This window comes from Chelonus insularis, unplaced genomic scaffold, assembly GCF_013357705.1.
Source record: "Chelonus insularis isolate UGA/USDA-ARS -01 unplaced genomic scaffold, ASM1335770v1 contig_135_pilon, whole genome shotgun sequence".
NCBI classification, from domain to species: Eukaryota; Metazoa; Arthropoda; class Insecta; order Hymenoptera; family Braconidae; genus Chelonus; species Chelonus insularis.
The window spans coordinates 1,591,570-1,617,413 of NW_023276376.1; the positions used below are offsets into that span (position 1 = coordinate 1,591,570).

Sequence of the window (25,844 nt, forward strand, 5' to 3'; positions counted from 1 at the left end):
ATCAAGATGGCGACTATAAAAACGTAAACAATTGACAAAACATACTGAAGACTGTGAAATTAACACAAAAAACTTTATAATAACAATAAATCTATCAACATTTTTGGTTGAAGTTTATTGCATGTTTTTTAAGACAACTATTACTAAAAGAGAAAGGGATATAATTGTTAAATTTGTATGACATTCTTCATTAACTATTGTGAATAGCCCATGCGCAGTTAGACTACTATCACACTTTACAATACAAGTAGTAGTAATTTCTTTTGTCTTTTCTAATATAACGATAAAGAGAAAATTATAAAGAAAAAGGAACTTGTAAGTTAAAAATTACAAATTAAAAGAAGTTTCTTAAGTAATACGGAATAGTGTATATGTTCATGTACTATTGTTATAATACACGCACGTAGATTTATACATTGACATATATACCGTTGTTTTGATGGATGTTTTTTTCGCACATGATAATAAATGATACGACTCTGCTTGAATGAGTGACGTAATTTAATTTACAAATATCGCATATCAACGAGTATAGTATTTTTGTCACTTAATAAGAGATTATTCATGCAAGATATAGTGTAAAAGTGAATCAAAAACGTGAGAGTTTAACCCAACGTTTCCATAGCGGAAAAGTGTGAGTTATATTATTAGCAACTGTCACTTTACAACGTTCTGATAACATTCTACTTGCAGCTGATACAAGTAAAGTAAAAATTAACCAAATCATGGCTCTAGAAATGGAGGATGGCGATTATTTAGGTGCTTATAAACGTTTCTTTACTGATTTCGTGGAAAATATGGATCCTGATGATCAACTGCCTGTAAAAATGACTGGACATGAAATTACTGAAGATGAAGTTGTTGGAGAAATCATTGATATGACCCTCCAATACCTTAATCAGAAGTACGTATTTTACTTTCATCATAATTCAAAAGAATATAATCAATTTCAATCCTATTTATTCTAACATTTTTGATCATTTTTCAAATTAATTTTTATTTTATACATAGCCAAGGGTGAATTAATTGTTAATAAACATATGAGATATAAGATTAATTAATTTTCAAAAAGCCTTTTTTATTTTTATAATATTCAAAATTAAATGTTTAAGAAAGGATACATGATTAAAGTCATGAATAATAAAATTTCCTACAAGGAAACGAGTGTGCTGCTGAATAGAAAAAGTATAGTCGATAGGTATGACCACGCCCTTTAGATATGAAAACTTACAAATTGTTTATTACATTAGAAATTAGTAAAAATAGTGAAAAAAAATGTATTAGAAATTTTGATCAATTAATCATCGACTGTTGATGCTTTATTGCACTCTTTTAAAATGTCTTTTCGCTACTTGATCACTCCGTTCATGGGACATAGTCTGGAAATAAGATGAAACTTACAATTAATAAAGAATTTGAATGTTAAAATGGTATTTATGATGCAATTACGTACTAAAACTACTCCGTCATCGGTGAAATCATATCTTCTTGTCACTTTATTACCATCATCACTTATTGAAATAGTTATTAAACTATCTCCTTCCAAAGTTGTCGTATTCTAGATATTTTATGATATTAATTTATCTTATATCAAACTTTTGTTTTAGTAATGTTGATATTTATACCTTTAATGTAACACCAGATGCCATGCTCTCTTCATATTCAACTCCTAAAGTAAATTCAGAAACTTGAGTCCTGATCAAAGTAGTTGTTTTTAGTGTAAATTTATCTCCATCTTGAGATATTTCCAATGTTGGATATGAAACACTCATCATTTTTCTAACAAGAAATGGAACTCCTAAAAATTGCATCAAATGTCAGATTCATGGCTGTCAAATTTTTTCATTATATGCGTAGATTATTTTGTCATGCTACGTAATTAGATAGAAAATAGGATTTTTCATACAATTTAATAAGATTCAATATTTACCGAGAGTTCTAAAATATTCATCAATATTTTCACTTCGTTCATGTTGATATTTTCCTGCAATTTGCACCATTATTGCTGACAGCAAGAGGTTAGAAACTAACAGAATCTGCGTAGTAGACACCTGTTTAAGAATGAAACAGCCACTATGATATATAGAATATGAACAATAATGAATAAACTGACTATTTGTTAGAATATGTATTATTCAATGATTTTAATCAAATCATTATTAAAAAATATTACTTGATAAAGATGTAGATAAGATGGTCTTTAATATTCTTCTAGCTTTTTATTGCACTTTTAAATATCCAACGCCTACTTTTTTTCTCCTTGATAACTGTAGATAAAATCTACTCAATAGTTACATCGAAACTCTAAGATTAGATGATTTTGATTTCTGTTTTATGCAGACTAACTCATTGATAATATTTTGAATGATTTTAGGTACTGTCCGACAAGTTTACAATCATTTATCGTTCGATTAGTGATAGAAGAAATGAAGACAATATTCAAACTGCAGCCAGAATGCTGTGGTCTAAAAGACAATAGTAAGACAATTCTTCTAAACACAATTAATTTGGTATCTGAAATTACTGCAGATAAATAATGAAACCGAAAAGAATAAATTCAGTATTTATTTTCTTCAAACTATCATGCATTAAAAAATAAATCATTGGATTTAAAAAAGACAAAGAAGATTTCAAACTATTTTTTTAATGTAATAGTTGTTCAATAATTTCATTGATTTTTAATACATTTTTATCATAGTTTATGCGCCACTACAATTAATGCAAGCAGTAACAAAAAAGGTGAATGAGATTTGCCACCGGTATATGGAAAGCAGTCGACTTGCTTTACTACCTCCACCACCATCATCACCCGCACCTTTGGTATCAGTATATGCGATTAAAAATAATCGACGAAAAATGGAAGATCGATACGTTATCTTACATGATTTAAATGCTATTTTTAATATTGAAGTAAGTTTCAAACATAATTAATAATTTATTCTTTTTTCGTCAAAATCAAAACTCATAATAGTATCATACCAATAGATAGAAATAATAGTAATTGAAAAGTAGATATTCAACCTTTATGTAATAACTATTAGAGTTATTCTTTTATGTTAATTATTTTTGATATTTTTCTAGAATGATTTACCGACAAGTTATTACGCAGTATTTGATGGTCATGCAGGACAAGATGCTGCTGTCTATTGTGCGGCGCATCTTCATCAGTATTTAGCAGAAAGTGTTCATTATCCTACTGATTTAGAGCGTGCATTACGGGATGCTTTCGTTACAACTGACAGTTATTTTATTCAAAAATCCAAACAATATGTGAGTTTATTTTTATATTATTTGATTTTTGTCTATGTCTTGAAATAAAAAATAAAATTATTTTGTTCATTACAATAAAAATAAAAATTTTCAGTCGTTAAACAGTGGAGCAACTGCAGTATGCGCCGTAATTTTCAAAAAAAAATTGTACATCGCTTGGGCAGGTGATTCTCAAGCTGCTCTAGTAAAAGGAGGAAATGTAAATCAGCTTGTGAATCCACACAGGCCAGAGAGAAATGTAAGCACCAAGACTCTTTTTACAGCACATGATTATAAAGTGAAGCATACGTGTATGTATTTTTTTTTAATGATTAAACCTATTGATTTAACTTTTGGATACTTGCCTGGATCTATATATTTATATAAATTAAATATTTAACTTTTTCAAAGCCATTTTTATGTTGTTTTTAATTTTACTAAATAGATTATTAGGGCAAGATATTTTTTTTTCGCTCTAGAATTTTTGTTCTCCTGTTACTAAGCAATGTTTGCACGTGCTGAAATATTAGCTTCTGATTCAACGAATAAATGAATAAAATTATTATGGATAGAAATCATTAATAGTTACATTTTGTTGTAAAAATGATTCACAAGCTAGAAGTAGCAACAGTGGAACAAATAATTCAGTAAAAGAGAAAAAGGATGTAAAACTAAAAGATTATTGACATTGTTATCTATACAGTACCATATAACTATGAAGTAATAAAAAATAGAGATTTTTTAGAGTTTTGTTGAGAATTAAACTTGCACTTTAATTTCATAATGGTATTAATTTTTGAATGGTAGCAAAATTACATAAATGATTATTTTTTATATAAGCCAGTTTGGTTTATTGTTACATATTTTTGTTTCTATTATAGGACGAAAGAGAAAGGGTAGAAAAGATGGGAGGAGTAGTATTATACTTTGGAATGTGGAGAGTTAATGGTGATTTAGCAGTATCAAGAGCAATAGGTGAATAAAATTTTTATTATTCACTCATTATAATTTTTATTTCAGAAATGGTTAAATATACGTTTCATTAATTAATTGAATTAAATTCAATATGAAATGGGGAATGAAAGCGTAAATTATCGACGAGAATGGAACAATTTCAGCACTTAGAGAGCGCATCGAGTATATGAATTTAATCAAGAAAGTATTGCCAAGAAAATATTGAATCTAAAATATTTATAATTGCTCAATTAATAATTGACCTTCTTTAAAATACTCTTTTAATAGTCCTCTCTCTCAAGGTGACTTGACAGTTTAAAAAAAAAGAAGTTTATCGAACATAAAAAAGCCCTTCTTGATTGGCATAACGATTTTATTAATCTTTTTACGTGACTGACCAATTACGGAACTCTCTGGGTCAAACATTTCCATTTATGTTTGAGTGGAAAATTCTTTGCGCGTACCGAACATATCCTGAAACTCTTCCTGCATCTTCAAATATGTTAAGCTACGTCATAATCATCGAAGAACTATCGAGAGTGTTTTCATAAGTGATATAATTTCAGATTCAGTATTAGTAAAGTTACTGGAAAGTCGTCTTGAACTAAATGAAAAATAATTTCCAGTATAAGAAGAAGAAAAATGACATTCATTGAGTAAAACGAGTATGATTCAAGCTTGAATACGGTGCTAAGTAATAACCGGAAGCTAATACGTGATTCAGTTTCTAGGTCATTATTCAAATGAGATCCATCGTCCATTAATTAGATAATTAAATTTAATTATACGTAGAATAATTTTATTAATGATATAATGCATATGAATAACATTCACCTGTTCGCGTGAGTTATCAATGAATGTGGATTAATTTATTGCCTGAGATACTTTTATAATTTTCATCTCTAGTTATTTTCATGATCATACTTCCGATTAATATTAATGGCTTGGGTCTTTGTTTACAGGAGACGCCCAATATAAACCCTATGTAACTAGTGAACCAGAGATACGTTGCGTGATTTTGGATGGTACTGAAGACTTTCTTATCATTGCTTGTGATGGTCTTTGGGATTGTGTTAATGAAACAGTTGCCGCTAAACTCGTTTATAATCAAGTTTGTCGAGATCCACGTAAGTCTTATAATTTTAGTGATTATCATTGTCATATTTATTTATTGTTATTTAACATTTTTTTGCTGATAAAAGTTGAAATTTTTTCAGTCCATTGAAGGTCATAATTCATTTGCTAAAGTAATAGCATAGCTGATTTTTTTCAGTGATAAATTATAAAATATCTTGATAAAGAATAATTATGTAAATGATTAATTTGAGGTTAAGAGTCGATAGAGAGGCTATTATATGAAATTCCAGCTATAAATTTTAAATGTGATAAAACTCTTTTCATCCAGAATATTATTTTAATTTGATTCCAACAATTGTTAAGTTTTTTAAAACGTAGTTTCAGTTGGAATTATGTACTTTTTAACTTTAACAATTGTAAGAAAGGGTTTCTATTTTTAATTAGTTAGTATTGTGTCAATTGCTCCGAAAAAATTTACACAAGCAATATTGATTTAATTAATTACGCTGTCGCGTGCATTATTATACTGCTCAAGAGAGAAAACTTTCAGGAGCTAATAATCTCTATTGAAAAAATTCTGTTGCTTTATTTAAAAACTTTATATACAAATTACCCACAAAAAAAAGAATAATCAGAATAATGATAATACTCCCCTTTATTCATAGTTCGTAGACTCAAAGGACATTTTTTACTCTTGTATTTTTTTGCTTGTTCTGCAACTGTTGCAAAGTATTAAAGCATTAGACATTGTTTCAGAGTAAAAAGAATGGAATAAAAATGAACATCAGTCATAAATACAAGAATATAATAAAATTTAATAAAAATTATCAATCAATTGTAAGTAAAGAAAATGTATATTTTCTTTTACAATTTTTCAACATTTTTTTTTTGTTATTATAAAGTTTTTAACATTTTTCACATTATTTTAAAAATATAATATAAAAAAAATATTAATAATCATTGAAACTTTTTATAACCTTAATTTAAAAGCTGGAGCTTGTTTGTTTTCTCCTCATACTTGAGCGTGAACACAAGCATTAACGAGCCTTTTGAACAAGTTAACGTTACATTAGTGGTATTGCACGTAAAGACACATTTATCAGCAGTACGACAACGACGTTGGTAATTACGAGAACCTTGACAAATGGAAATTTGTCTGCGTGGGCTTTTTTTGCCAAGCTTTTTAAATAATGATTTGCTTTGTCTTTTCATAAGAAGGTTGGTGACTCCTGCAACAATAGTAAAATTACAATGAAATTATAGTATGATGTAAATAAATACTATACTAGTTGATCTTACATTGCAAAATTGAATATGTATTTTACTACATAAGCCTTTAATAAATTAACATCACAATTCTTATTTTTAACACTGATTCAATTATGATCCTAAAACAGTGATATCGATTCAAATGGTAACATAATTCTAGTAATATTTATTTACATCATGCTAAACTTTTATCATTATCTTACCATTGTGCTGGAGTCAGTAACCTCTTTAAGACCTGTAGACCATTAGAGGAAATCTTCGATATCGTATTCGATGAATACTAAAGTCTTTGGTCTGAACTAACTAGAGGAAGTAAATAAGAGGTAGATAATTTTAGATAATCCAGATGAACCTTAGGTAATAATATAGTTTAATAATTTGGCAGATAATTTTTTTTTTGGCTTTTATATTTTGAAATATGACCAAGCCAATATTGAAAAAAGTTTAACAAAAAAGAAACGATAAATTTAAATTAAATTAACTCTGAATACCATTTATTTAATTTTTTGTCTTTGGTATAAAAAAGTGAAAATTTTTTCAAAATAATTTATATGTAAACTCTTCACTTATTTTATTTACTATCAGTAATTTTTCGTTCATGGAGGAGTTGGGACATAATAAAAAGTCAAGGGAAAAGTCGAAGGACCGGTTTAAAGTCCCTGGGAGAGCTTTCTTATTCGATAGGTATCGTGAATCACTCGAGAGAAATATTATCTACAATCATTAAGCCATAAGAGTTTTAATTTCTACTTTACTTAAATGGTGCTAAATTGTATGAATATAACCGTTAAGCAATTGGAATACCATTTCAATAAGCATCGAAAAAGCATCATAACAAGTATTTGGCAATGCATCACCCGTTTGTACTTCTTATCGTGATTCCTAGCGCGTGTCACACACTTGAATGAGCCTTGAATCTCGATCGGCATGCAGGACAAGTTTGTAAAGGAAAGAGACTCTGAAAAGAAGAACGAGAGAAGTGAAAAAAAAGAAAGAATTAAAGTAAATTTTGTGTCATAAAACAATATAGTACGTTCATTTATTTCTACTATTCTAAAACTACTGTTAGGCCAAAAAAAGATGATGATTATCATTGTAAAAAGAAGAAATAAAAAAATAATGTTTATGCATGTAATTAAATTCTTAACATGTCTGTAACTTTTTTGAAGGCAACTTTTTTCGCTATAGTTTCATCTGTTTTAAAGTTTCCTTTTTATGTAAATGACGCCAGCGAGATTCTAATTATAGTCACGGTTGGATGTGAGAAATGTGTCTCTCAGTACATGCAGCATAACAGTTTTAACATTCATCCCTGGCATATTCTATTGGGTATATTCCTGTATGGTTTTATAGTATAGTTAGTAAAGTAGATGGAAGGGAACAATTCGTGTGATTCATGAGCATACGTTCCACTATATGGATCAGCAAATTTCATTTTCGGTGATATGAGGAACTACACCAATGTTCCTCTGAAATAAGACAACTTTGAAGTCATGTTGGTATTCCAATTTTTGGACTTTAAGATCAGAGAAATTTATGCTACCATAAATGTACAAGTTTTGAAAATATTACCATCATTAAATATTTATAATTTTATTATGTTTATAATTAAAATTGTTGAATAACATGTTAAAAATGTTAATTATCACGTTATTGTATATTTTTAAGTATGGCTATCAGTATATGAAGTAATATTGTTTTAATTATCTTAATAATAAATTATTAATATTGAAATAGTTAAAAGAATCAATTAGAGCTTGAGATATAAAAGATAATATGTTATTTAAACATACAAATAGGTCAGTAAATAAATATTGTGTTGATTTTAGAAACATAATAGGATCGTTTGTCATGGATCACAGATATTGAGTAATTTTTATTTAATATCAGTTTCTTTGCAGTAATAGAAGAAATAAACTGGAAGTTTATTTTATAACTCATTGTTATCAAACCTTGAATGATTAATCATTTTATTCAGCCTTGAGGTCAATAGTTTATAAAAATTGCCACTGAAGCTTAACGTTGGCTAAAAAAATTTGATATTACTTGTTTTTGAGTACAAGGTAGCAACATAGAATAAACGAAGTATATAGAAGACAAAAAATCAATAAGCTAATTGAAAAAAAAAAGACTCTAAAAGTTGATTATTTGAAGTTGTTAAAGAACAATAATTTATATAAAAAATCACATGTGAAAAAGATATTTTAATAATGATTTTAAATTTTTCAAATTGGGAATTTTATAGTATTTTTTTTCTTGCTAAATTCATATCTGATTTACAAAATGCACAACTTGAGATAACGGACCAACGCCCTAGCAACAGATTATACCGTACAACATGATCCTTTGTTTAATTTTTATGGTTTCTTTAGCTCATAAGACTTTAATATTACCATGAAACACCTAGAATTCAATACAACCTTGACTCTGGTTAACATTTACATAAAATGTACAAAAAATTATTTATATATATTCAAAATCACACAAATGCAAACTAAAAGTTAAACTGGATTTTTATGATAATGTAAATAGAAATAATTATAGCTAAAAAATATCTATAAAACTTGGTACTTAATACTTTTACTGATTGATAAACCAAGAAGTCATATTATGCCTTAGGCGCACCATCATGAGAAGAGAGAGGAAATGTAGCTTTAAAAAAAGACAAACTGAGTATTACATTGTTCTTTCAACAGCATCTTTCTAGTATTTTGCTCAACAGGTTAACATTCATCTAGACCACAAATAGAAGATTAATGAGTGAGAGAGATTGCTAATAAAAAGAGAAACGTGATGTACACGCAATACAACTTAGAGGTCGATGTTTGGAGAGCTTGACGACAATGACTCACTCAGTGGAATCGAGCTGGAAAAATTCCTGCCTAGAATCCAACCGAGACAGCTCAATCGCTTCTAGCTTTCTCTCAATATTCATTTGATATAAACAAAAAACAGCATAATAAATGCCTTTTAGGTATTTTTTTATCACTCTATAAATATTCCAAACGGTCATTAAAATCACCTGAATTGAATGAGAAGCAACTACTGTGGATAAAAAAAAAGACTGAAGAGAAATATTCACTTATGAAATTAAAGTCTGTTGCAGAAATATCAATAAGGTTAGATCGAATATAACATTTAAACGTTATTCACAGTAATATCTCAAGATCTATGCAAGAATTTTAGTACAAAAGCGTGTATCATCACCACGATGGAATTACTTGGAGCATAACGATCGTTCTTTTTTACTGGTTCAGCAGCCTTCCGGACAACGGAATCGTTGATGTATTCTACTTATTCGTCTTGAACTGATAATTGTAAGCATAACCACAAGAAAGATATTGTCTCATTAATTTATTTCGATAATTAATTCAGCGAATGCAGTTATCCCAATTTGGTTGCATTTTATATGTAGGTATATGATTGAAGCTTCATCAACTGGAATGAAGAGTCTCCAATCTTCCAATTACTTGGTGAGTCATCAGGAAAAAGAAAGCGTCTTTACTCAAGATCGATCGTTATAGTCAATTATATATAATGAAAAGAAGCAAAAGAAGAAGAGAAGACAAGCCTTGTTTTGCGCCTACGCAACTTCATCGACTGAGCTTTGACCTCATGCGGGTGAACGAATCTAAAGAGATGAAAAAGATAAATAGAAAAAAGATAAAATCGAAACAGTAGTTTTTGAGCATCTGTTAATTTTGTTTGTAGTTGAAGTAACTTGCTAATGAGCTTCTGGCAACTGTCGTGCTCTACCGCGTGCAATCATCATCTTCCAGATGGATCCATGCAGAAAGCACGGCTAGAAAAGAAAAAAAATTATAAACGCCATACTTGCTACACTTAGCCTAATCCTAAAAACATCTAAGCAACGTTGTTCTCTACACCTGAAAAACGTTATAATACATGAAAGACTTCTCTCACCTCTACATCAACACTTGCTGAATCATTCGTGCGGAATGCCATGTGGCAATACATCGCGAAACAAAAACACTCGGAATAGGTAGAAATAAGAAGAGGTGGCAAAGAGAAGGGAAACAAAAGAAAAATATTCCAAAGGAAGAAAAGCCTATCAACGAGCCTCGTCGACATGCTCCAGTGGTTCACTTCCACCTTTTCGCGATTCATGAGGAAGTTTAAGTCCGGATATTACATCACATACGTGTCGACAGAATATTCCTATTTCAGTTTTCTCATATTATAACTTTATTTTTATTTATAAATTAATTTAAAATCGATCCATTTCTATATTTACATCAAATGTTATACACTCCAAGTTTATTATAAAAAATACTTTGATAGTATCACATGGTATCTTTTGTTTATGATGTATCCTAATGAAGTCTTGGGGGTCTAAATGCACTCAGGAAATTTAATAATTTTTTTATTACAAATTAAACCTCACCCTAAATGCTTCTAGGCATTTTATTTATTTTTTTATGTATTTTGTTCATCGAAATTCATATCGTCTTTGAATATTATAAATTTTAATCTAACGTATATAGCAACTCTCACATGTGTAGTAAAACAAGATTCACGGGTGCACTAGACACATTATTAAGTCGCACTCAGTTCATTGTTACTTCCTGAGAGGAGAAAAAATTATTAACTAAGTGTTTTAAAAATGTAAAATTGACAGTTATTAGTAATTGGTTACAAAGTATTAGAGTGCGAGAAAAATTATTGTAATAATTAAATTAGATCATAGGACTGATGCAATATGACAAATCAGATATAAACGTTGATTGTCACAACATAGAAATATAAATTAGCAAGTAAATTGGTTTAATCTCATAGCATATTGTTGAAAGAGAATTGTATTATATAAAGTATATACGCGAAGAAAACCATAGAATTAACCTTAAGGGATGAGTAGGGGGAAAAAGTAGAGAGACGGAAAAAACGATGAATGGAGGAGTAGAGTGAGACACCAGAGGATGAAATAAACGGGGGTGGCGTTGAGTCACGTAGCAGCGGCCGTGTTCGTGCCGGAATCAGCCAGCAGTTGAACGCGAAACACCGCCACACCCGTTACGGCTTTAAACCTCGGTAGAAGGTGTACAAGAGAGTCCTCATTTCGACAGGTTCTGTTTCTTTGAAAAATTTACTCTTAATATTATCACAAAAGTGAGCTTTTTATCAACGTTTTTTAACTAGAATACTTCGTTGGAATTTCTTATAATAACGGTATTATTTATAAATTCATATCTTAAATGTTTTAAAATTGCAAAGTGTATTCTTATGATAGAATTACTGATGCACTTGAGGTTTTAGAGAGCTAGAAGAAATTCTTGAGGATAAAGAGCAAGAGCTCTTAAAGCTGAAGCAAGTGTTGAATTGAAAGTTGAACAAGTGCATATCTACTTTGATCTCAACATCTTCTCATATTAATCTTCACGTTTTTGTGCCTTTCCAAGTTATTTAAAATTTAATAATTAATCAACGTAAATTTGATAAATTAGTTGATTTTAAAAATCATATTTTATTTTCAGAAAATAAAGTGTGAACGGTGATTCATCAGTCTAAAAAGTATATATGTAGTATCGATTTTTTTCGGTGAAACCTCGTGAACCAGACGGCCGGTAGACAAGTTTAGTGTGACAGCTGGCACGCGACATTAACTATTTTACTTGTTCTTGATTGAAACGACAGTTGTCAAAGACTTGACAGTATTCTATTATGAATCAACTAATTATATAAAACTTTTTAAGACTTATAAAAACATATTGGTTTCTGACATCCTATGACAAAGTATAATAAAACCATATAATTACGAAAATAAAGTCTATCAACTGATAGACTAGCATAGTACATTCACACGAGCGCTGTCTGACTAACGCAACATAGACCCCACGTAATTTCATATTTCCTGGTAATCTGAGATCATCCGTCTATTACTTGAGACGTGGTCTCAAAAATTTATTTAATGAAAATAGTACACGTTGAAAGAATGGTTTAATAAATATCATGTTGACTTGAAAATTGAATAAGTGCTGGTATGAAAACAAATTTAAACATTGTTTTTAGAATTAAATAACATTAAGAACACCTTTCATGATCACGCGATAGATGTGGATCAGATCATGCCCTAAAATATTACTATGGATTGCGTGACTTTAAGGGACGATGGTAAAAAACTCAGACAGACGTTGAGTTACCCTTGAAATAACATTGGAGATGTTAATAAATCCATGATCATTTCAATCATACCCATGACTTATTCAACCTATCGATTTAAAAGCAAACTACTTGTGTTAATACGACTCGTTGCTTCAATATCCAAGTACAATTTAATCTTGGATTAATTATCAGTAATAATATCAAGTAATTAGTGCAAGTAATTACATGGAACTGATCTTAAAAGATTAATATTCCTAAATATAATTAGTGTTGAAATATCTTAATGAGAAAATGTATCTTATACTAGTTAAAGAAGTGTGTAATTAGAATAAGCCAAAGGCTATTGAAACATGAAAAGATTTATTTTATTGCCAAAGGCAATCTAATAGAATTAAAGTCACATTGACAATGAGCAGCAACAAGTTATCATGTTCTGAATCTTGAATCAATAAATTTACCAGATGTCGGTTTTACATTCAATTGAAATATCATAAATCACTTTTATTTGTTGAGTTAAATAAAATTGATTGGATTACGACAGCTTATATTTTTTTTTAGTCTTGCTAAAGTAGTCACGGAGGTCATTTCCAAAAATGGTGTGAAGCATTCTATAGACAACGAGGACGTATGCCCAAAATGCAATTCTCATTACTACTTGTCGTTCTTATCGTAATTGTCGTCGTCGAAGCCAAAGAAAACAGGAAAAAATAAAATCTTACAAATAAAAAGTGGTGACTCAGACTCTTCTTTCTCACTTTCCGGCCATCACAAGGAGTGTCTCTTTGAAAAGGTAGTAAGACAAGGAGGAGTAAGTAAAAAGAACAAGGTGAAAGATGTACGCGAATAAACTTGCCTCGACGACGAAATAAAGTCACTGGAGCGAGGGGATGCAACGAGGAGGTAAAGAATAAACCCAAGGATGAGCGGAGGAAGGACGGAAGAAAGGAACTAAGGTCAATGTACTTACCTAAAAAGAGAAGAAATAACGTTAAGCTTTATACATCTTTGATATCTTAGCTTTTTCTTCTCGATTTTTCCCTCTTTCATTTATTCAATAATCCATCCTATGGTAATTTATTCATACCTGGCCATTCTGCGTGAAACTTTTACGGAGGAAGCATTGGATAGCGTGATGAGCCACTGAGTTTTATTCTTTTAATTCAAAAAGTACCTATCAGCTGCCTACATAAAGTCTACGGTACCGTTTCTCAAGTGATTGGCGTTTAATTGCCTTGGCAAGACCAAAGGAATTTGACATGGATATCCTCAATACGAAAGATCAACGAAAATTATTTCAAATACTTTCAAAGATACTGATATATGGATACAGATTCTTTTGGTACAGTAAAATAATTAATGTTGAGATAAAAAAACAACTTACCGTATATTTTTTTTTTATTTACCCGTTAACTTGATATTATATTGCTGGCAAGAATAGATGGAGTTTAAAAAAGCTGAAGAATTTATTGAAGCGTGAAATATGATTTACAGAGGAAATGGGAATAATTGTTGAAGCTAGACATGATATTAGTATCACGGTGAAGAAAATTAATCTTCCATGTTCTCTTTCACTCATGAAATAGATGTTCTTTCTAATAATTTTTCATCCTACGAGCACTTGTTTTTGTTTTTAATGCTGATGATTGATACTCTTTATAACAATTTTAGTTTCTGAAAATAAAATTTTTAAGCGTTATATTAATTGAAATTTTCTATTAGTATATTATTAGTAAATATTTAAATTTACTTAATATTCATGTAAAATTGTTTATTTTTTTCAGATAACATTGAGGCAGTAAGCCGGTGTTTAGTTGAACACTCTAAAAATCAAGGTTCATCAGATAACATCACTGTAATCGTAGTGTTTTTAACACCACCAACTAAAATAGCATCAAGATCTTACGCTCATCTGCAACTTGCAGATGTTCATCTAGATAACATGGATCCAGATAATCGGTATTTATCCAATGCTAATGGCCAGTATGATATAAATGCTGGCTTTGTTAAACAGTCACTAAGTCAAGCAAATGGATCCAATCTTAATGAAGAAACATCACCATTTGTATATCGTAAATCATCAAATGGACAAGATAATGGAATTGTAGATTATGATGATGAAGATGATGAAGATTTTGGTCCAGAAACTGATGTTGATGTGGTTGATGATACTGGTGAAAGTTGTAACCTAGCTAACGTCTCAAGAGAACTTTTCCCTGATAAGGACTCAAGAGATTTTGCCGAAGATGAAGTCATGAATGATTCTCCACCTTCTCCTAATGATAACAGTGAGTTTAAAACATTATTTACTTTATCTTTTAAATTAAAATGCTACTACTTATTTATGATATTCTTAAGTTCAATAATAGTTTTATTTAAAGGTACATTTAAACAAAATAATCAGGTAATTTATTTTCTTACTAAGTACACTTTTAATCAAAATCCTGGAGTATTAATTTTTGTTATATATTGTAGAAAATTATGCAAAGGATAATCTATAATCAGAAAATTATAGTTTGAAACAGAGAAGGATAATATATGACGTAAATACAATTGGATTAATTTGCACCAAATTAAAAAGAAAAATGAATGGTGAAATGCGAATGACCAGAGTGTAAATACAATCTAAAATTAGGACATGATTACAAAATGATTATTGTAAATGTTAAGATTGTTCGTTGAAGTTGTAGAGTCAATTTTATGACATAAGAGAGTACAAATAGTTTATGATAGTTTAGCTAAAGAAATTGTTAGTGTTCAACTTTCTGTGATAGTTTTTTTAGTCTTCAACGTGCCTTTTTTATGAGCTTTCTCTACAGTAAGTTTTATAATCGTGCCAGTCAGTGAACTTCCTGCACTGATTGTCGCCTCGACGAGCAGATTCAGACCAGAAGTTCGCGACTACTCAACTGCCTATAGTCTTTTCTACAAGAGAATGAGAGAATATAAAATACTAGCTTTGTTAGTACATTCACTCGTGCGCATACTCTTTCTTCTAATTGCCCATTAATCACTTAATTATCGTAATTATAATCCTACCACAGTTCTTCTCGTCAACGATACACTACTATATGACTTAAATCTCTATTAGTTAAAATGAATATATTGCTACCTGTCATACTTTTTCATCTTCAATTTTACTCCAATAAATTATTATTAATAACAATCCTATTTATTTTGCAATCTACTAAAGAAATCGTTTTATCCAAAAATTTATTTCAATTGATAATATTATTTACAAAAGTTCTTTAGATTATTCTGGGATATACATTGAATATCTCAAAATGTTGCCTAATTGTCATTCTTTTCTAGTCACATTTATATTTAATTTATAAATTTAGATATATGATATACATCGATAAAATGACTCTAGCTAATGATAATGACGTCTACTTATTTTATATCACTTTTTTCAACCAATAATTGCTCGGATATGCTATTCTAACCTCAAAAATTTATTATATGTCACACTCACGTTATAATTGTTTTAATTACAATAGATTGTAAAACTCAAATTTAAATTTACCACATTTCCATTCTTATCGAATTCAACGTCGATTGGCTGTCGCCGCGCATACTCTTTGCTGATTTGTTACTGGAATCGACAAATCAAAATCTTTCTCACTTTTTGTGGTAGTGGGGTACCCGGCAGTCGATCTGTAGTTCTTGAAATAAAAGGGTGATTGAGGTTGGTTGCGTTATTTGTAAATTTTTCATTAAATACAAAGTTTTATTGTTGGCATTTTACGTGAAGAAGATTATTAATTAATGTCAACAATTCAATAACAAAAGTGTGAATTAATAAACATAAATTCAAAAGACGTTATAACATCATTTAAGGTATGAAGTAACGACACTGATGAGAATATTTAGGATAAAAGAAAAAAAGATAGAAAATAAGTGAAAGAGATAGATAATATACTACGTTTATTTTTCAAGCAGCCGGCAAATTAATCGATCTTTAATTTCTACGCACTCGCTCTTGGATATCATTATTTCAGCTTTTAATTACAATGTTTAACTTTATATTTTGTTTTATTACGTTCATTGTTTTTGATTTTGTTAATTCTAGTATAAATGGGTGCCTTTTACGACTTAAGATTTACTTTAGTCGTGTGTATACGCTTGTACCAAAGTTTGGGTGTGTAAGTGAGTCTACGAAATGGGCTTCCAGAAAGTACATTGAAATGCCGATAAAGAACTTTCGTATGGAAAACTTAACTCTGGCTTTATTCAGTTCTTTTCCTGCTATATCATTGAGGTTATTTCGTCATGTTTTAGTGAATTAAAAAACTCTTATTCTACTTTTTAATTAGTAAAATTTTACACTTATTAAAACCTCAAAGTTTATTAATGACTTGCATACACTATGTTAAGTAGGTCACCTTTATTTTTTGTTTTGAAAAATTTTGCTGTGTTAAGTTAAAAGTTATAAATGAGATTTCATGAGGTCCAATAATAAAAAAAGAATAGTTTTCTATTGTTTAAACGACTCTTATTAATGAATGAAAAACAAATATATCGATTAATGCTTATATTTCTTTTAAGTTTACATTTAATTTAAAAAATGAGATTGTTATAAAGTAATGTCCGTCAGGACGTAACAGAGATATTAATTACTTTTTTAAATAGCATAGTTTGTTCCGATTGATTTTTTTATTTTTAATTACAAGACTAAGACTTTTATGATAACTTAAAGTTTAATTCTCATTGATAACGAAGCATAAAGTAAAAAAATGAAACAAAAGATTTTATAGATTAATAATGACAGCTAAGATAATTATTTTTATATTTTTTCGAGGTTATATAACTTAAATACCTTTTTTTAACAAAATTTTTTAAAAATAGAATAGACAATGTCTGATAATTATCAAAATTGTGTACAATGTGAAATAATTATGATGTAGTAAGACTCAAGTAACATAAAGTATTACCTACATAGATTTCCTTTCAAGCTAGTTATAAATAAAATTTTTTTTCATAATATAGTTGATCCTCATAGTTTCAAAGTATTCAATTAAATGTATAGATATAATGATCGCTATATTTTTAAGTATGAAACTTGGGATGATTTCGATGCTTTAAGTAAGTGGAAGAGGAAAAGACAAACTGCCAAGCAACGGAACGGACTTGATGTAAAATTAACTCGTGACTTTAAAACGGGTACCAAAGAGATAAAAAGAGAAAATATATATGTGGATGGTGTGTGACAGTGACAGGAGGTCTCGCACCTCCTGGAAAAATGTATGTATATATAGAAGAGCATGGGTAAGGAGTAGAAAAGAACGTAAAGTGAAGGAGGAGAAAGAGATACGAAAAACGAAAAAAAGAAAGGTAGAACAAGGAAAGTATGGCAGACGTTCCTGCACGTACCAGACGATGTCATGTGTCCCAATGCTGACCCCTGCTTCCGTCAGTAAAATTATAATGGAAGGAACAGCTTCTAGATCCTTCCACGCAAACGTAGAACATACATGAAAGGCCCTTAAAATAATGACTCTGTATGTTGTCATATTATAAACATTATACAAATTCGCAGATTACAGCTTGAAAATCATTTTGAATGGCTAGAATCAATGTACTAGATAAAAAAGGAAAAGTCACGACCTACACCAAGTGAACAAGCCAGCGCGGTTCCATCCATCCTGCATGACGGCCTGCAACGCCCATTTCTCATGGTAACACCGTCGCTCATGCGCGCATCCGTCGATGCCGGCATCCTCGACAACTTGTACTTCCTCTCCTTGTCTTCATCGTCTTGTCCTAGCATCATCCACTCCTTGGCAATCGTCCCAAGTGCATTTGAAGCATTCACGAAACAATTCGTTATTTTTATATCATTTTTTATTCCTTAATTTATTTTTCGCAAAAAAAACTGCTCTTTAGAGTTAAAAATTCTCAGCATGATATAAATCAACTTTGGGGATCATTAATAAGTGAACTAGAATAGTCTAGGTTTGTTAGAAAATTTCACAACTTTTATACTCATTCCGGTATAAGCCTACACAATATTTCTTTATTTGGAGTGATCGCTAAGTGTTGGATGCAAATGATAGGTGAACATTGAAAGAGAAATCATGTGGTAATAGTTGAATAGTTATTTTATAAAGATAGAGATGTTAATGACATAAAGTTTGCTTTAATAAGATAGAAAATGTTTATTTCTATTTTGATTTGTTTGTTACAGAATCACATCAAAATGAATTAATAGGTGATACAGAGAATGTAGCTGATAGTGAGGACTCTGACGACGAGTGGAATTACTACAAAGTCGATCCGAATAAGGAAAAAGACGCCGACGAGAAAGCAGAATCAAAAGAATCAGCCGTAGTTATTGATAAAGAGTGTACAGAAGTTTCAAAATCATTTGAAGCTTTTGAAAGTGAAAAAGAAGAGCAGGAAAATCGTAAAGAAATCGATTCTGACAGCTCTAGTGACGACGAAAAAGAAAACGAAAAAGAATATCTTTATACTAATTCGCTTATTAATACTGAGGTAACTAGAACTTTTGCTAATTGTTTACAGATTATTTTTAGTACATTTTTATGATTCTTTTTTTATTTTTATAACAGACAAGCGAGAAATATATTGAAGAAAAAGAACAAATATCTGAACCTGAAATAGTGCAAAAAGAAATGGATTTTCCTCTAAATCCGAATGCTGCAGAGTTTATTCCCGTTTCAACACCTAAAAGTCTTTCAGCACGGATTATGGATTTACCAATTGCCGGATCACCTTTAAAACCACCATCCATGATGGATGATATCCGTCTTCCAAGTCCCTCTGAATTTAGAGAAGGAGCAAGCAGTCGCCCTCATGATCTAGAGGATAAAGATGATATTACAGCGGCAAATGGTAATTTCTTAATGACTGATAATGAAGAAGAACAATCTACTGTTAGTAAAAAAAAGTTAGGTTTTGGACTTGATGAATCAGAAGTATCATCTACAAGAGCAGAGTTTGGTGATGAATCCATAGCAAGTTATTTAACAAATGATTTACAAAAAGTTGAAACATGTGATGAGTCATATTCTGAAAATTGTAGCGGATTAGAAAATAATGACCCCATGACTATGTCATTTGGCCCAGGAAGACCTAATCCACTTAGCCAACCTGTTGATTTAAATGCTGTTCATGAGTTGAACGACTATGATCTTTGTGATTTGAATATAAGCAACCAAGAAGAAGATAATTCAGCAACACAATCATTAGATGACCATCCAGAATTAGTTAATCTTATCTCACCAGAATCAGAAACTCCTAAACATTCAAATGCTTTTCCTAATCATGAAAATATTGACTTACTCGGAACATCATCACCAGTACTTGAACAGCCAAATCATCAGAAGTTTGAAGAAAAAATGGATGATGTTACATCAGAAGTTGCAGCAATGAATCTCAGGAATGAACAATTGACTGAAGAACGTTTAGAAACGAAACCAGAACCAGACGCGTGTACGTTTAAAAATAATCTTCAAAGCGATGATTGTCTACTTATGCAAGTTGATCAACAGATAGATGAATCACCAGTACTTCACGAAACATCTCAATCAGAATCCGCCAATAATATTGAATCAGAAACTCAACACGATTCGCAATCTAATCAATTTTGCCAGGATTTCGAATCACATGAATTTGAACATCAAGAAAATTTAGCACCTAATATTACACAAGAAAGGAAATCTCCAGCTCCTGAGGTACAAGTATTTTCTAATCCTTTAGATTTTAATACTTTATTAAATTCAGGGAAAGTATCAGCTGACGAATATAAATTGGAAAATGAGGTAGATAATGAAGATGAAAAAATGAATGTCTGTGAAGAAGACGAGAATGAACCAATTAATGAAGAGTTTGATCCCCCTACAGGTGATCCTTTTACACGTTCATTAAGTCCTTCTCCAGAGAAAGTGCTAGAGCCAGAATCAAAAGAAGAAGAAATGAACGTTGCAATTGAAGAACCTGAAGAAGAATCTGTCGAAAAATCGATTGAAGAACCTATTGATGAAATCGTTGATGATGGTGAACAAATATCAATTGTTCATGTTGATTCGTCAATAAAACCATCAAAATCTCTTCAAGAATTCACAGGATTAGAAAAAGAATTAGATCCAGCAGAGAATATTGAAGAACCTATTAAAGAAGAAATCATAATTATCGAGAAAGAAGCTGAAAAAGAAATTATAGTTATTGAAGAAGATCCTGTATTGAAAGAGAAAGAGCAACTTCAAGATGATCCAACGATAGAAGAATTAACCGATCAAATTGCAGTTGTTGAAGAACCTATCATTGAAAGTCAGCCTGTTAATGAATCAGTGGTCGAAAAAAGTGATGATTCATCTAAACTCACTGCTACTGTTGTTCCAACAATTGTAACATCTACTGCGGCTGAAAAACCTAAATCTCCAAAGTTAGTATCGAAGACTGCTACAAAATCAACAACGAAATCGACCGCAAAATCAACACCAACATCTCCAACAAAAGCCTCTTGTCCAACATCACGATCTACAATGGGTCAAGTAACAAAGAAAACTTCTACTACTACTACGACTAATCGTCCAAAACCTGCAGAATCTGTTGCCAAAACTTCAACAGTAGCAAACAAAACAAGTGCACCAAAACCACCATCAAAAACTACGACTGCTCGATCAACACTTGCACCGAAACCGAAACCATCATTAACAACTAAATCACCATCAGCCACTACAGAAAAGAAACCTTTAACTACTCTGAGTAATGGAGAGGCTAAACCAGCGGCAAAAGCTCCGATAAAATCGAAGATTTCAGCTGCTACTACAGCTCCAAAGTCTCTAGTCAAGCCGTCTACTACTGCTCGTCCTGCTACAGCACCAGCAGCAAAACCTAAGCCTCCCACTAGTTCTACCGTGACTAAAACAGCTGTCAAATCTGCTGTTTCTAGTACTACTGGTACCACTACAAGGCCTAAGACTGCATCTTCGACATTAACTGCCTCAAAACCTCGCACATTAACCACTACAAAATCTCCAGCATTAGATAAACAAATCAAAGAAACAGCCAATAAACAAATATCATCAAGTCGCACAAGCACGGCATCCACTACGAAAACAAGTCGCACAACCACTAATTCTACCACAACTATGACTTCCATGACAGCTCGACGTAATATTACTACTACAACTAAAAAATCTCCCACAACAAATAGAATCAGTGCAAAAAATACTACTACGGCTGCTAAAACGACTAATAAAGTTAGCAGTGCTAAAGTAAAAATACAAAACGGCGTTTGCGAAAATAAAGAAACGAAAATGATTGCCGAAGCAACGACAACTACGACGACAAATGATGATATACCGAAAAAAGATTCTCCAATTGAGATGACGACTGATAATCAACTCATTACTGCAGATTGAAGATTTTTCTAGAACAACATTACACGAATTGTTATAATAAATCCTCTCATCAATTAAATGACCGATAGTTATCATAAAGATCGATGAATAATGAAAGAGGATTATTCTATGCTTTTTATTCGCACTTAGATACTCCTCAGTTTTATTACTTTTATCCATCCAATCATTTAAAGTATATAAAGAATTTGAAAAACGACATAATATACGCTTGCAACCTTTAATATATAAAAAAACAAACATTTTGGATAATTTTTACATTTTATCCTCTTGTCAGTAATAATTGTCATCTATTTTAATTGCCAATTATCTTTCAAATAATTCACTTATTGTATCAATGAATATAAATGAACAAATAATCAGAATTTCAATAATACTTATAATAATTGCAATTTAAGAACGATGAATCCAAGATATTATCAAACTTGAGTTTCATTTTTTCTTTAAAAAAAAACATTTAATTTAATTATTATCGAGTATAAAAAGCAATCATAAAATTGAATACAACACGTTTTCTATTCTAGTTTAACATATTTATTGTGTTTGAAACTACACGTTCGAAAGTTTATATATTAATGAATTGTTCTTGGGATTACAAAAAAAAAAACGAATTCTTTTATGATTTGGGTACATGCAAATGAATGATATCTTGAGCTTTATTTTTACAATTGTATTTTTATTAGTTGATCGTATATATATATATATTGACATTATAATATTTTATTTAATTTGAAAAATAAGGTAATTGGCAATTTAATATTAATTTAAATTATTTTTATTGATAGTAGTAGGTGCATGGAAAATAATAAATAAATGTTTGTTTGTGTATTAAACGGCTGGCGTATATCAATTTTATTATTTATATATGCTTACAATCCTGAGGATATTGCATAGCTTTTCTTTGCATATGATCCAAGCATTAGGAGTTTTTTTTTAAAAGTACTACCTCAGGAACTTCAGTGAAATTCAAAAAAAAAAAATGTCTATTACACGTGATTACAATGAGCAGGATTTTTTTTATATTTTTAATTTTATAACTGCTTTTTATACTCGATAACATACGATCAATGTACTTTATTATAAGAATTAGAATATTGAAGTAACAGAAAAAGAAAAAAATATGTAGAGGAACCGAAAAAAATGTAGAAATGAGTATAATTAAAAAAAATTATGTATAATGAAAAAAGAAAAAAATTATTGGTACCAAGTAAAAATGAGAAAAAAATGAAATCGTCCAACTCCTATGATTCTACGTACTGCATCTTATGTACAGCACTTTTATGATTTAATGTGATACCTTATTATTATTAAATAAATTCAAAACATTATAAAATAAATAAAGTTTATTAAAAAAATTTCAAGGGTGTGGAATGACTATTTTCATGGATAAAAGTTTGTGTAAGAAAATTTTTATTGATTGATTAACTTTATAAAATCAGTACATCAGTTTAGTATCTATACTCTCTTGTAGGTACGAACAGCCTTAACTCCGTGTTTTTTGTCAGACAGATGCTGAAAATAATTAATTTTGTGTTAATTACATGAAGAAATGATTGACTTTAAATTTGCAATGAATGAATAAAATGAAATTTTTTTTACAACTATATATTAATTTTTCATTCAATATTTTATTGATATATTTTATACTCAATTTTTATGATCTTATTTATTTATAAATAAAATAACGATTTCTTTCAGAACAAAAGATAACTCCAAACATCTTTAAGAATTAAAAGTTCTTTTTTTATATTAAAAAAAAACTACTAATATAATTTAAGTTTTATAAATTAATATTTATAAAAATCATAGTTATTATGTAAATATCAAAATATTGGATTAAATTAAATAAAAATGTTTTTTAAAAATACTTACAACGGTAATACCGGCATCGCTAAATTCATAAACTCTGACTGATTGGTTTCCATCAGGGAGATCAGACACTGTCGTAAATTTGTCACCATCTCTGGTGGTTACACTCTGCAACAAGTTTAAAAATAAATTCCTTGACATTCAACAATCGTCAATGGTATGAGTCATGAAATAATTGAAGATTAGAGCAATAAAAATTCATTTATAGATGATTGACATCTCAGGTCAGGGGTGAATAGACACAACCGGATGAATAAAAAGCACACACCTTGAGAACGACACCATGCGGCATAGTTTCATCGTATGGAGTTCCCAGGGTGAATTTAGTTGTTGAACTTTTGCCTTCGTTTGTCACAGTGATGACCCATTGATCACCCGATTGACTAACTTCAAGAACAGGTTTTCCTTGAGCAAAGACTTTGGCTACTTCAGCATTCTCAATTCCTCCAGCAGTGGTCAAATACTCCTCAAGACCTTCGCTGGACTCGTGCTCGTATTTTCCAACAATTTGCACCATATTTATTAACAAATAAACCGTCTAGAACGTCGGACTGGTTAAACTAAAGCTTCATTGACCGCGTCGGGCTTTTATAAGCGGAAGACGAGATTTCCCCTATCCCCTACATCACTTGTTGGCACGGATTATGCAACTCAATTATCTGAAAGCGGATTGATCCTTAGATTAATCCCCTCTAGTCCCCGTACATATGAAGAGACTTAACTATGTACCCTCTATTTCCTTCTCGTTTCTCTTTGTCTGTCTCGCTTTCTTTCTTTTTTAACCCATCCATTTATCGAGACATTTATTGTCACACAGAAAGTCTCCATAGTAGGACCACCGAACAACTCGTCAAATATTGTTTATTAAAGATAAAAGAACAAGGGAGCACGTTAATAAAAATCAAGACTGAACAATTTACAGTTGATGTTAACCCTTTATTCCTCTTATCAAGCCCCTATATTTTTTTCTTTATTTAATAAAAAAATCTTAAGTGAAAATGATCAAATATTAGATTAATAGCAAAGTTCAAAGATGATAATAAGTATTATCGAAATCCGGTTGACGAAATTTATTATCAGTTCTTGATATAATCTTCAAAGTCAAGTGTATTCGGGCTACATGAGATCTAATCGGCTTTTTTCTAATATTGTTTTAGTGACTGAAATAGATGTCACAAAATTACAAATAATTTTATTGAAAGTACTTTTAAGACAGAGAATAAAACCGGATGTAGATTTAAACTTAATGCAGAGTTTTTTTCCATTGATTAAAATTCATGTAAATGACTTCTTCGTCAGCAAGAAATTACTTTTAATAATTTTCTGACGTTGATTTTATTAAGTAAAAGGCAACTAGAGTTATGAAGTAAGTGTACCCTCATTCACTTACACTTATTTGCTCTGTCGCGAAACTTCACAGAGTCCTTGAATTGACAGTTAATTTAACATTTGATGGTCACATAAATGTACGTTTTGTGAGAGATGAATGAGCTTATTTGCCATTAAGAGACCACCATCTTCAACTGCAATTCAATCGTATGTAAGTCTTTATTGCTAATAGTATATTTTCAGATGATATATTATTATATTTGATTAGTTTCTTATTTTTTTAACGATCTGATCATTTTTATCAGCCGAAATATTTTAGAATTTATCGCTGATAAATTATGGAATTTGTACCTAACTTTCATATCAATTTTAATCATACAAATAAAATATATAACCGTGTAGATTATAAGAATAAAAACTCATTTTTTGGCATGTATAGAAATATTGTAATATATAAATAGAAATTTAATGACAACAATTTTTTTATTCTCAATTTTTAAACATAGCAGAAATTCTCTCATAAATAGTATGGTTATCACTTTGTTGCAATAAATAATTGAATTATAATAAATTAAATATGTATAATAATGTCAT

General features: G+C 30.2%; 3 protein-coding genes across 4 annotated transcripts; 1 reads left to right on the plus strand and 2 right to left on the minus strand.

The window, feature by feature from the left end:
• The first annotated feature begins 14 nt into the window (after positions 1-14).
• On the plus strand, positions 15-23,656 carry LOC118074574 (uncharacterized). Its single transcript, XM_035095892.1, has 11 exons — positions 15-634; positions 694-904; positions 2,375-2,478; positions 2,699-2,910; positions 3,082-3,270; positions 3,365-3,508; positions 4,131-4,224; positions 5,166-5,330; positions 14,451-14,954; positions 18,854-19,161; positions 19,239-23,656. Exons 2-11 carry the CDS (start codon positions 726-728, stop codon positions 22,053-22,055), a joined length of 4,716 nt encoding a protein of 1,571 aa, XP_034951783.1. The 5' UTR covers positions 15-634; positions 694-725; the 3' UTR covers positions 22,056-23,656.
• On the minus strand, positions 1,058-2,397 carry LOC118074577 (fatty acid-binding protein, liver-like). 2 transcript variants are annotated; one of them, XM_035095894.1, is made up of 5 exons: positions 2,174-2,397; positions 1,931-2,051; positions 1,626-1,798; positions 1,454-1,558; positions 1,058-1,379 (listed from the first exon to the last, which is right to left on the minus strand). In XM_035095894.1, the coding sequence occupies exons 2-5, from the start codon at positions 1,998-2,000 to the stop codon at positions 1,320-1,322; spliced, it is 408 nt and encodes a 135-aa protein (XP_034951785.1). In that variant the 5' UTR covers positions 2,001-2,051; positions 2,174-2,397; the 3' UTR covers positions 1,058-1,319. The 2 variants fall into 2 exon arrangements, with proteins under 2 accessions (XP_034951785.1, XP_034951786.1); XM_035095895.1 differs by lacking the exon at positions 2,174-2,397 and having other exon boundaries at positions 1,931-2,127.
• Positions 23,446-24,491, minus strand: LOC118074575 (fatty acid-binding protein homolog 5-like). The gene is made up of 3 exons (XM_035095893.1): positions 24,190-24,491; positions 23,925-24,029; positions 23,446-23,564 (listed from the first exon to the last, which is right to left on the minus strand). Exons 1-3 carry the CDS (start codon positions 24,436-24,438, stop codon positions 23,508-23,510), a joined length of 411 nt encoding a protein of 136 aa, XP_034951784.1. The 5' UTR covers positions 24,439-24,491; the 3' UTR covers positions 23,446-23,507.
• Between the last annotated feature and the right edge of the window lie 1,353 nt (positions 24,492-25,844).

What these genes read in the sequence shown, in the direction of transcription:
- LOC118074575 (XM_035095893.1), bottom strand. Translation starts at nt 24,438, where the DNA reads ATGGTGCAAATTGTTGGAAAATACGAGCACGAGTCCAGCGAAGGTCTT. An exon ending in CGCATGGTGTCGTTCTCAAG is followed by an intron (nt 24,030 to 24,189) that starts GTGTGTGCTTTT and finishes AACTTGTTGCAG; the next exon opens with AGTGTAACCACCAGAGATGG. An exon ending in GCGATGCCGGTATTACCGTT is followed by an intron (nt 23,565 to 23,924) that starts GTAAGTATTTTT and finishes AATTATTTTCAG; the next exon opens with CATCTGTCTGACAAAAAACA.
- LOC118074577 (XM_035095894.1), bottom strand. Translation starts at nt 2,000, where the DNA reads ATGGTGCAAATTGCAGGAAAATATCAACATGAACGAAGTGAAAATATT. An exon ending in TGAATATTTTAGAACTCTCG is followed by an intron (nt 1,799 to 1,930) that starts GTAAATATTGAA and finishes TGCAATTTTTAG; the next exon opens with GAGTTCCATTTCTTGTTAGA. An exon ending in CCGATGACGGAGTAGTTTTA is followed by an intron (nt 1,380 to 1,453) that starts GTACGTAATTGC and finishes TCTTATTTCCAG; the next exon opens with ACTATGTCCCATGAACGGAG.
- LOC118074574 (XM_035095892.1), top strand. Translation starts at nt 726, where the DNA reads ATGGCTCTAGAAATGGAGGATGGCGATTATTTAGGTGCTTATAAACGT. An exon ending in TCAAGTTTGTCGAGATCCAC is followed by an intron (nt 5,331 to 14,450) that starts GTAAGTCTTATA and finishes TATTTTTTTCAG; the next exon opens with ATAACATTGAGGCAGTAAGC. An exon ending in ACCTTCTCCTAATGATAACA is followed by an intron (nt 14,955 to 18,853) that starts GTGAGTTTAAAA and finishes TGTTTGTTACAG; the next exon opens with AATCACATCAAAATGAATTA.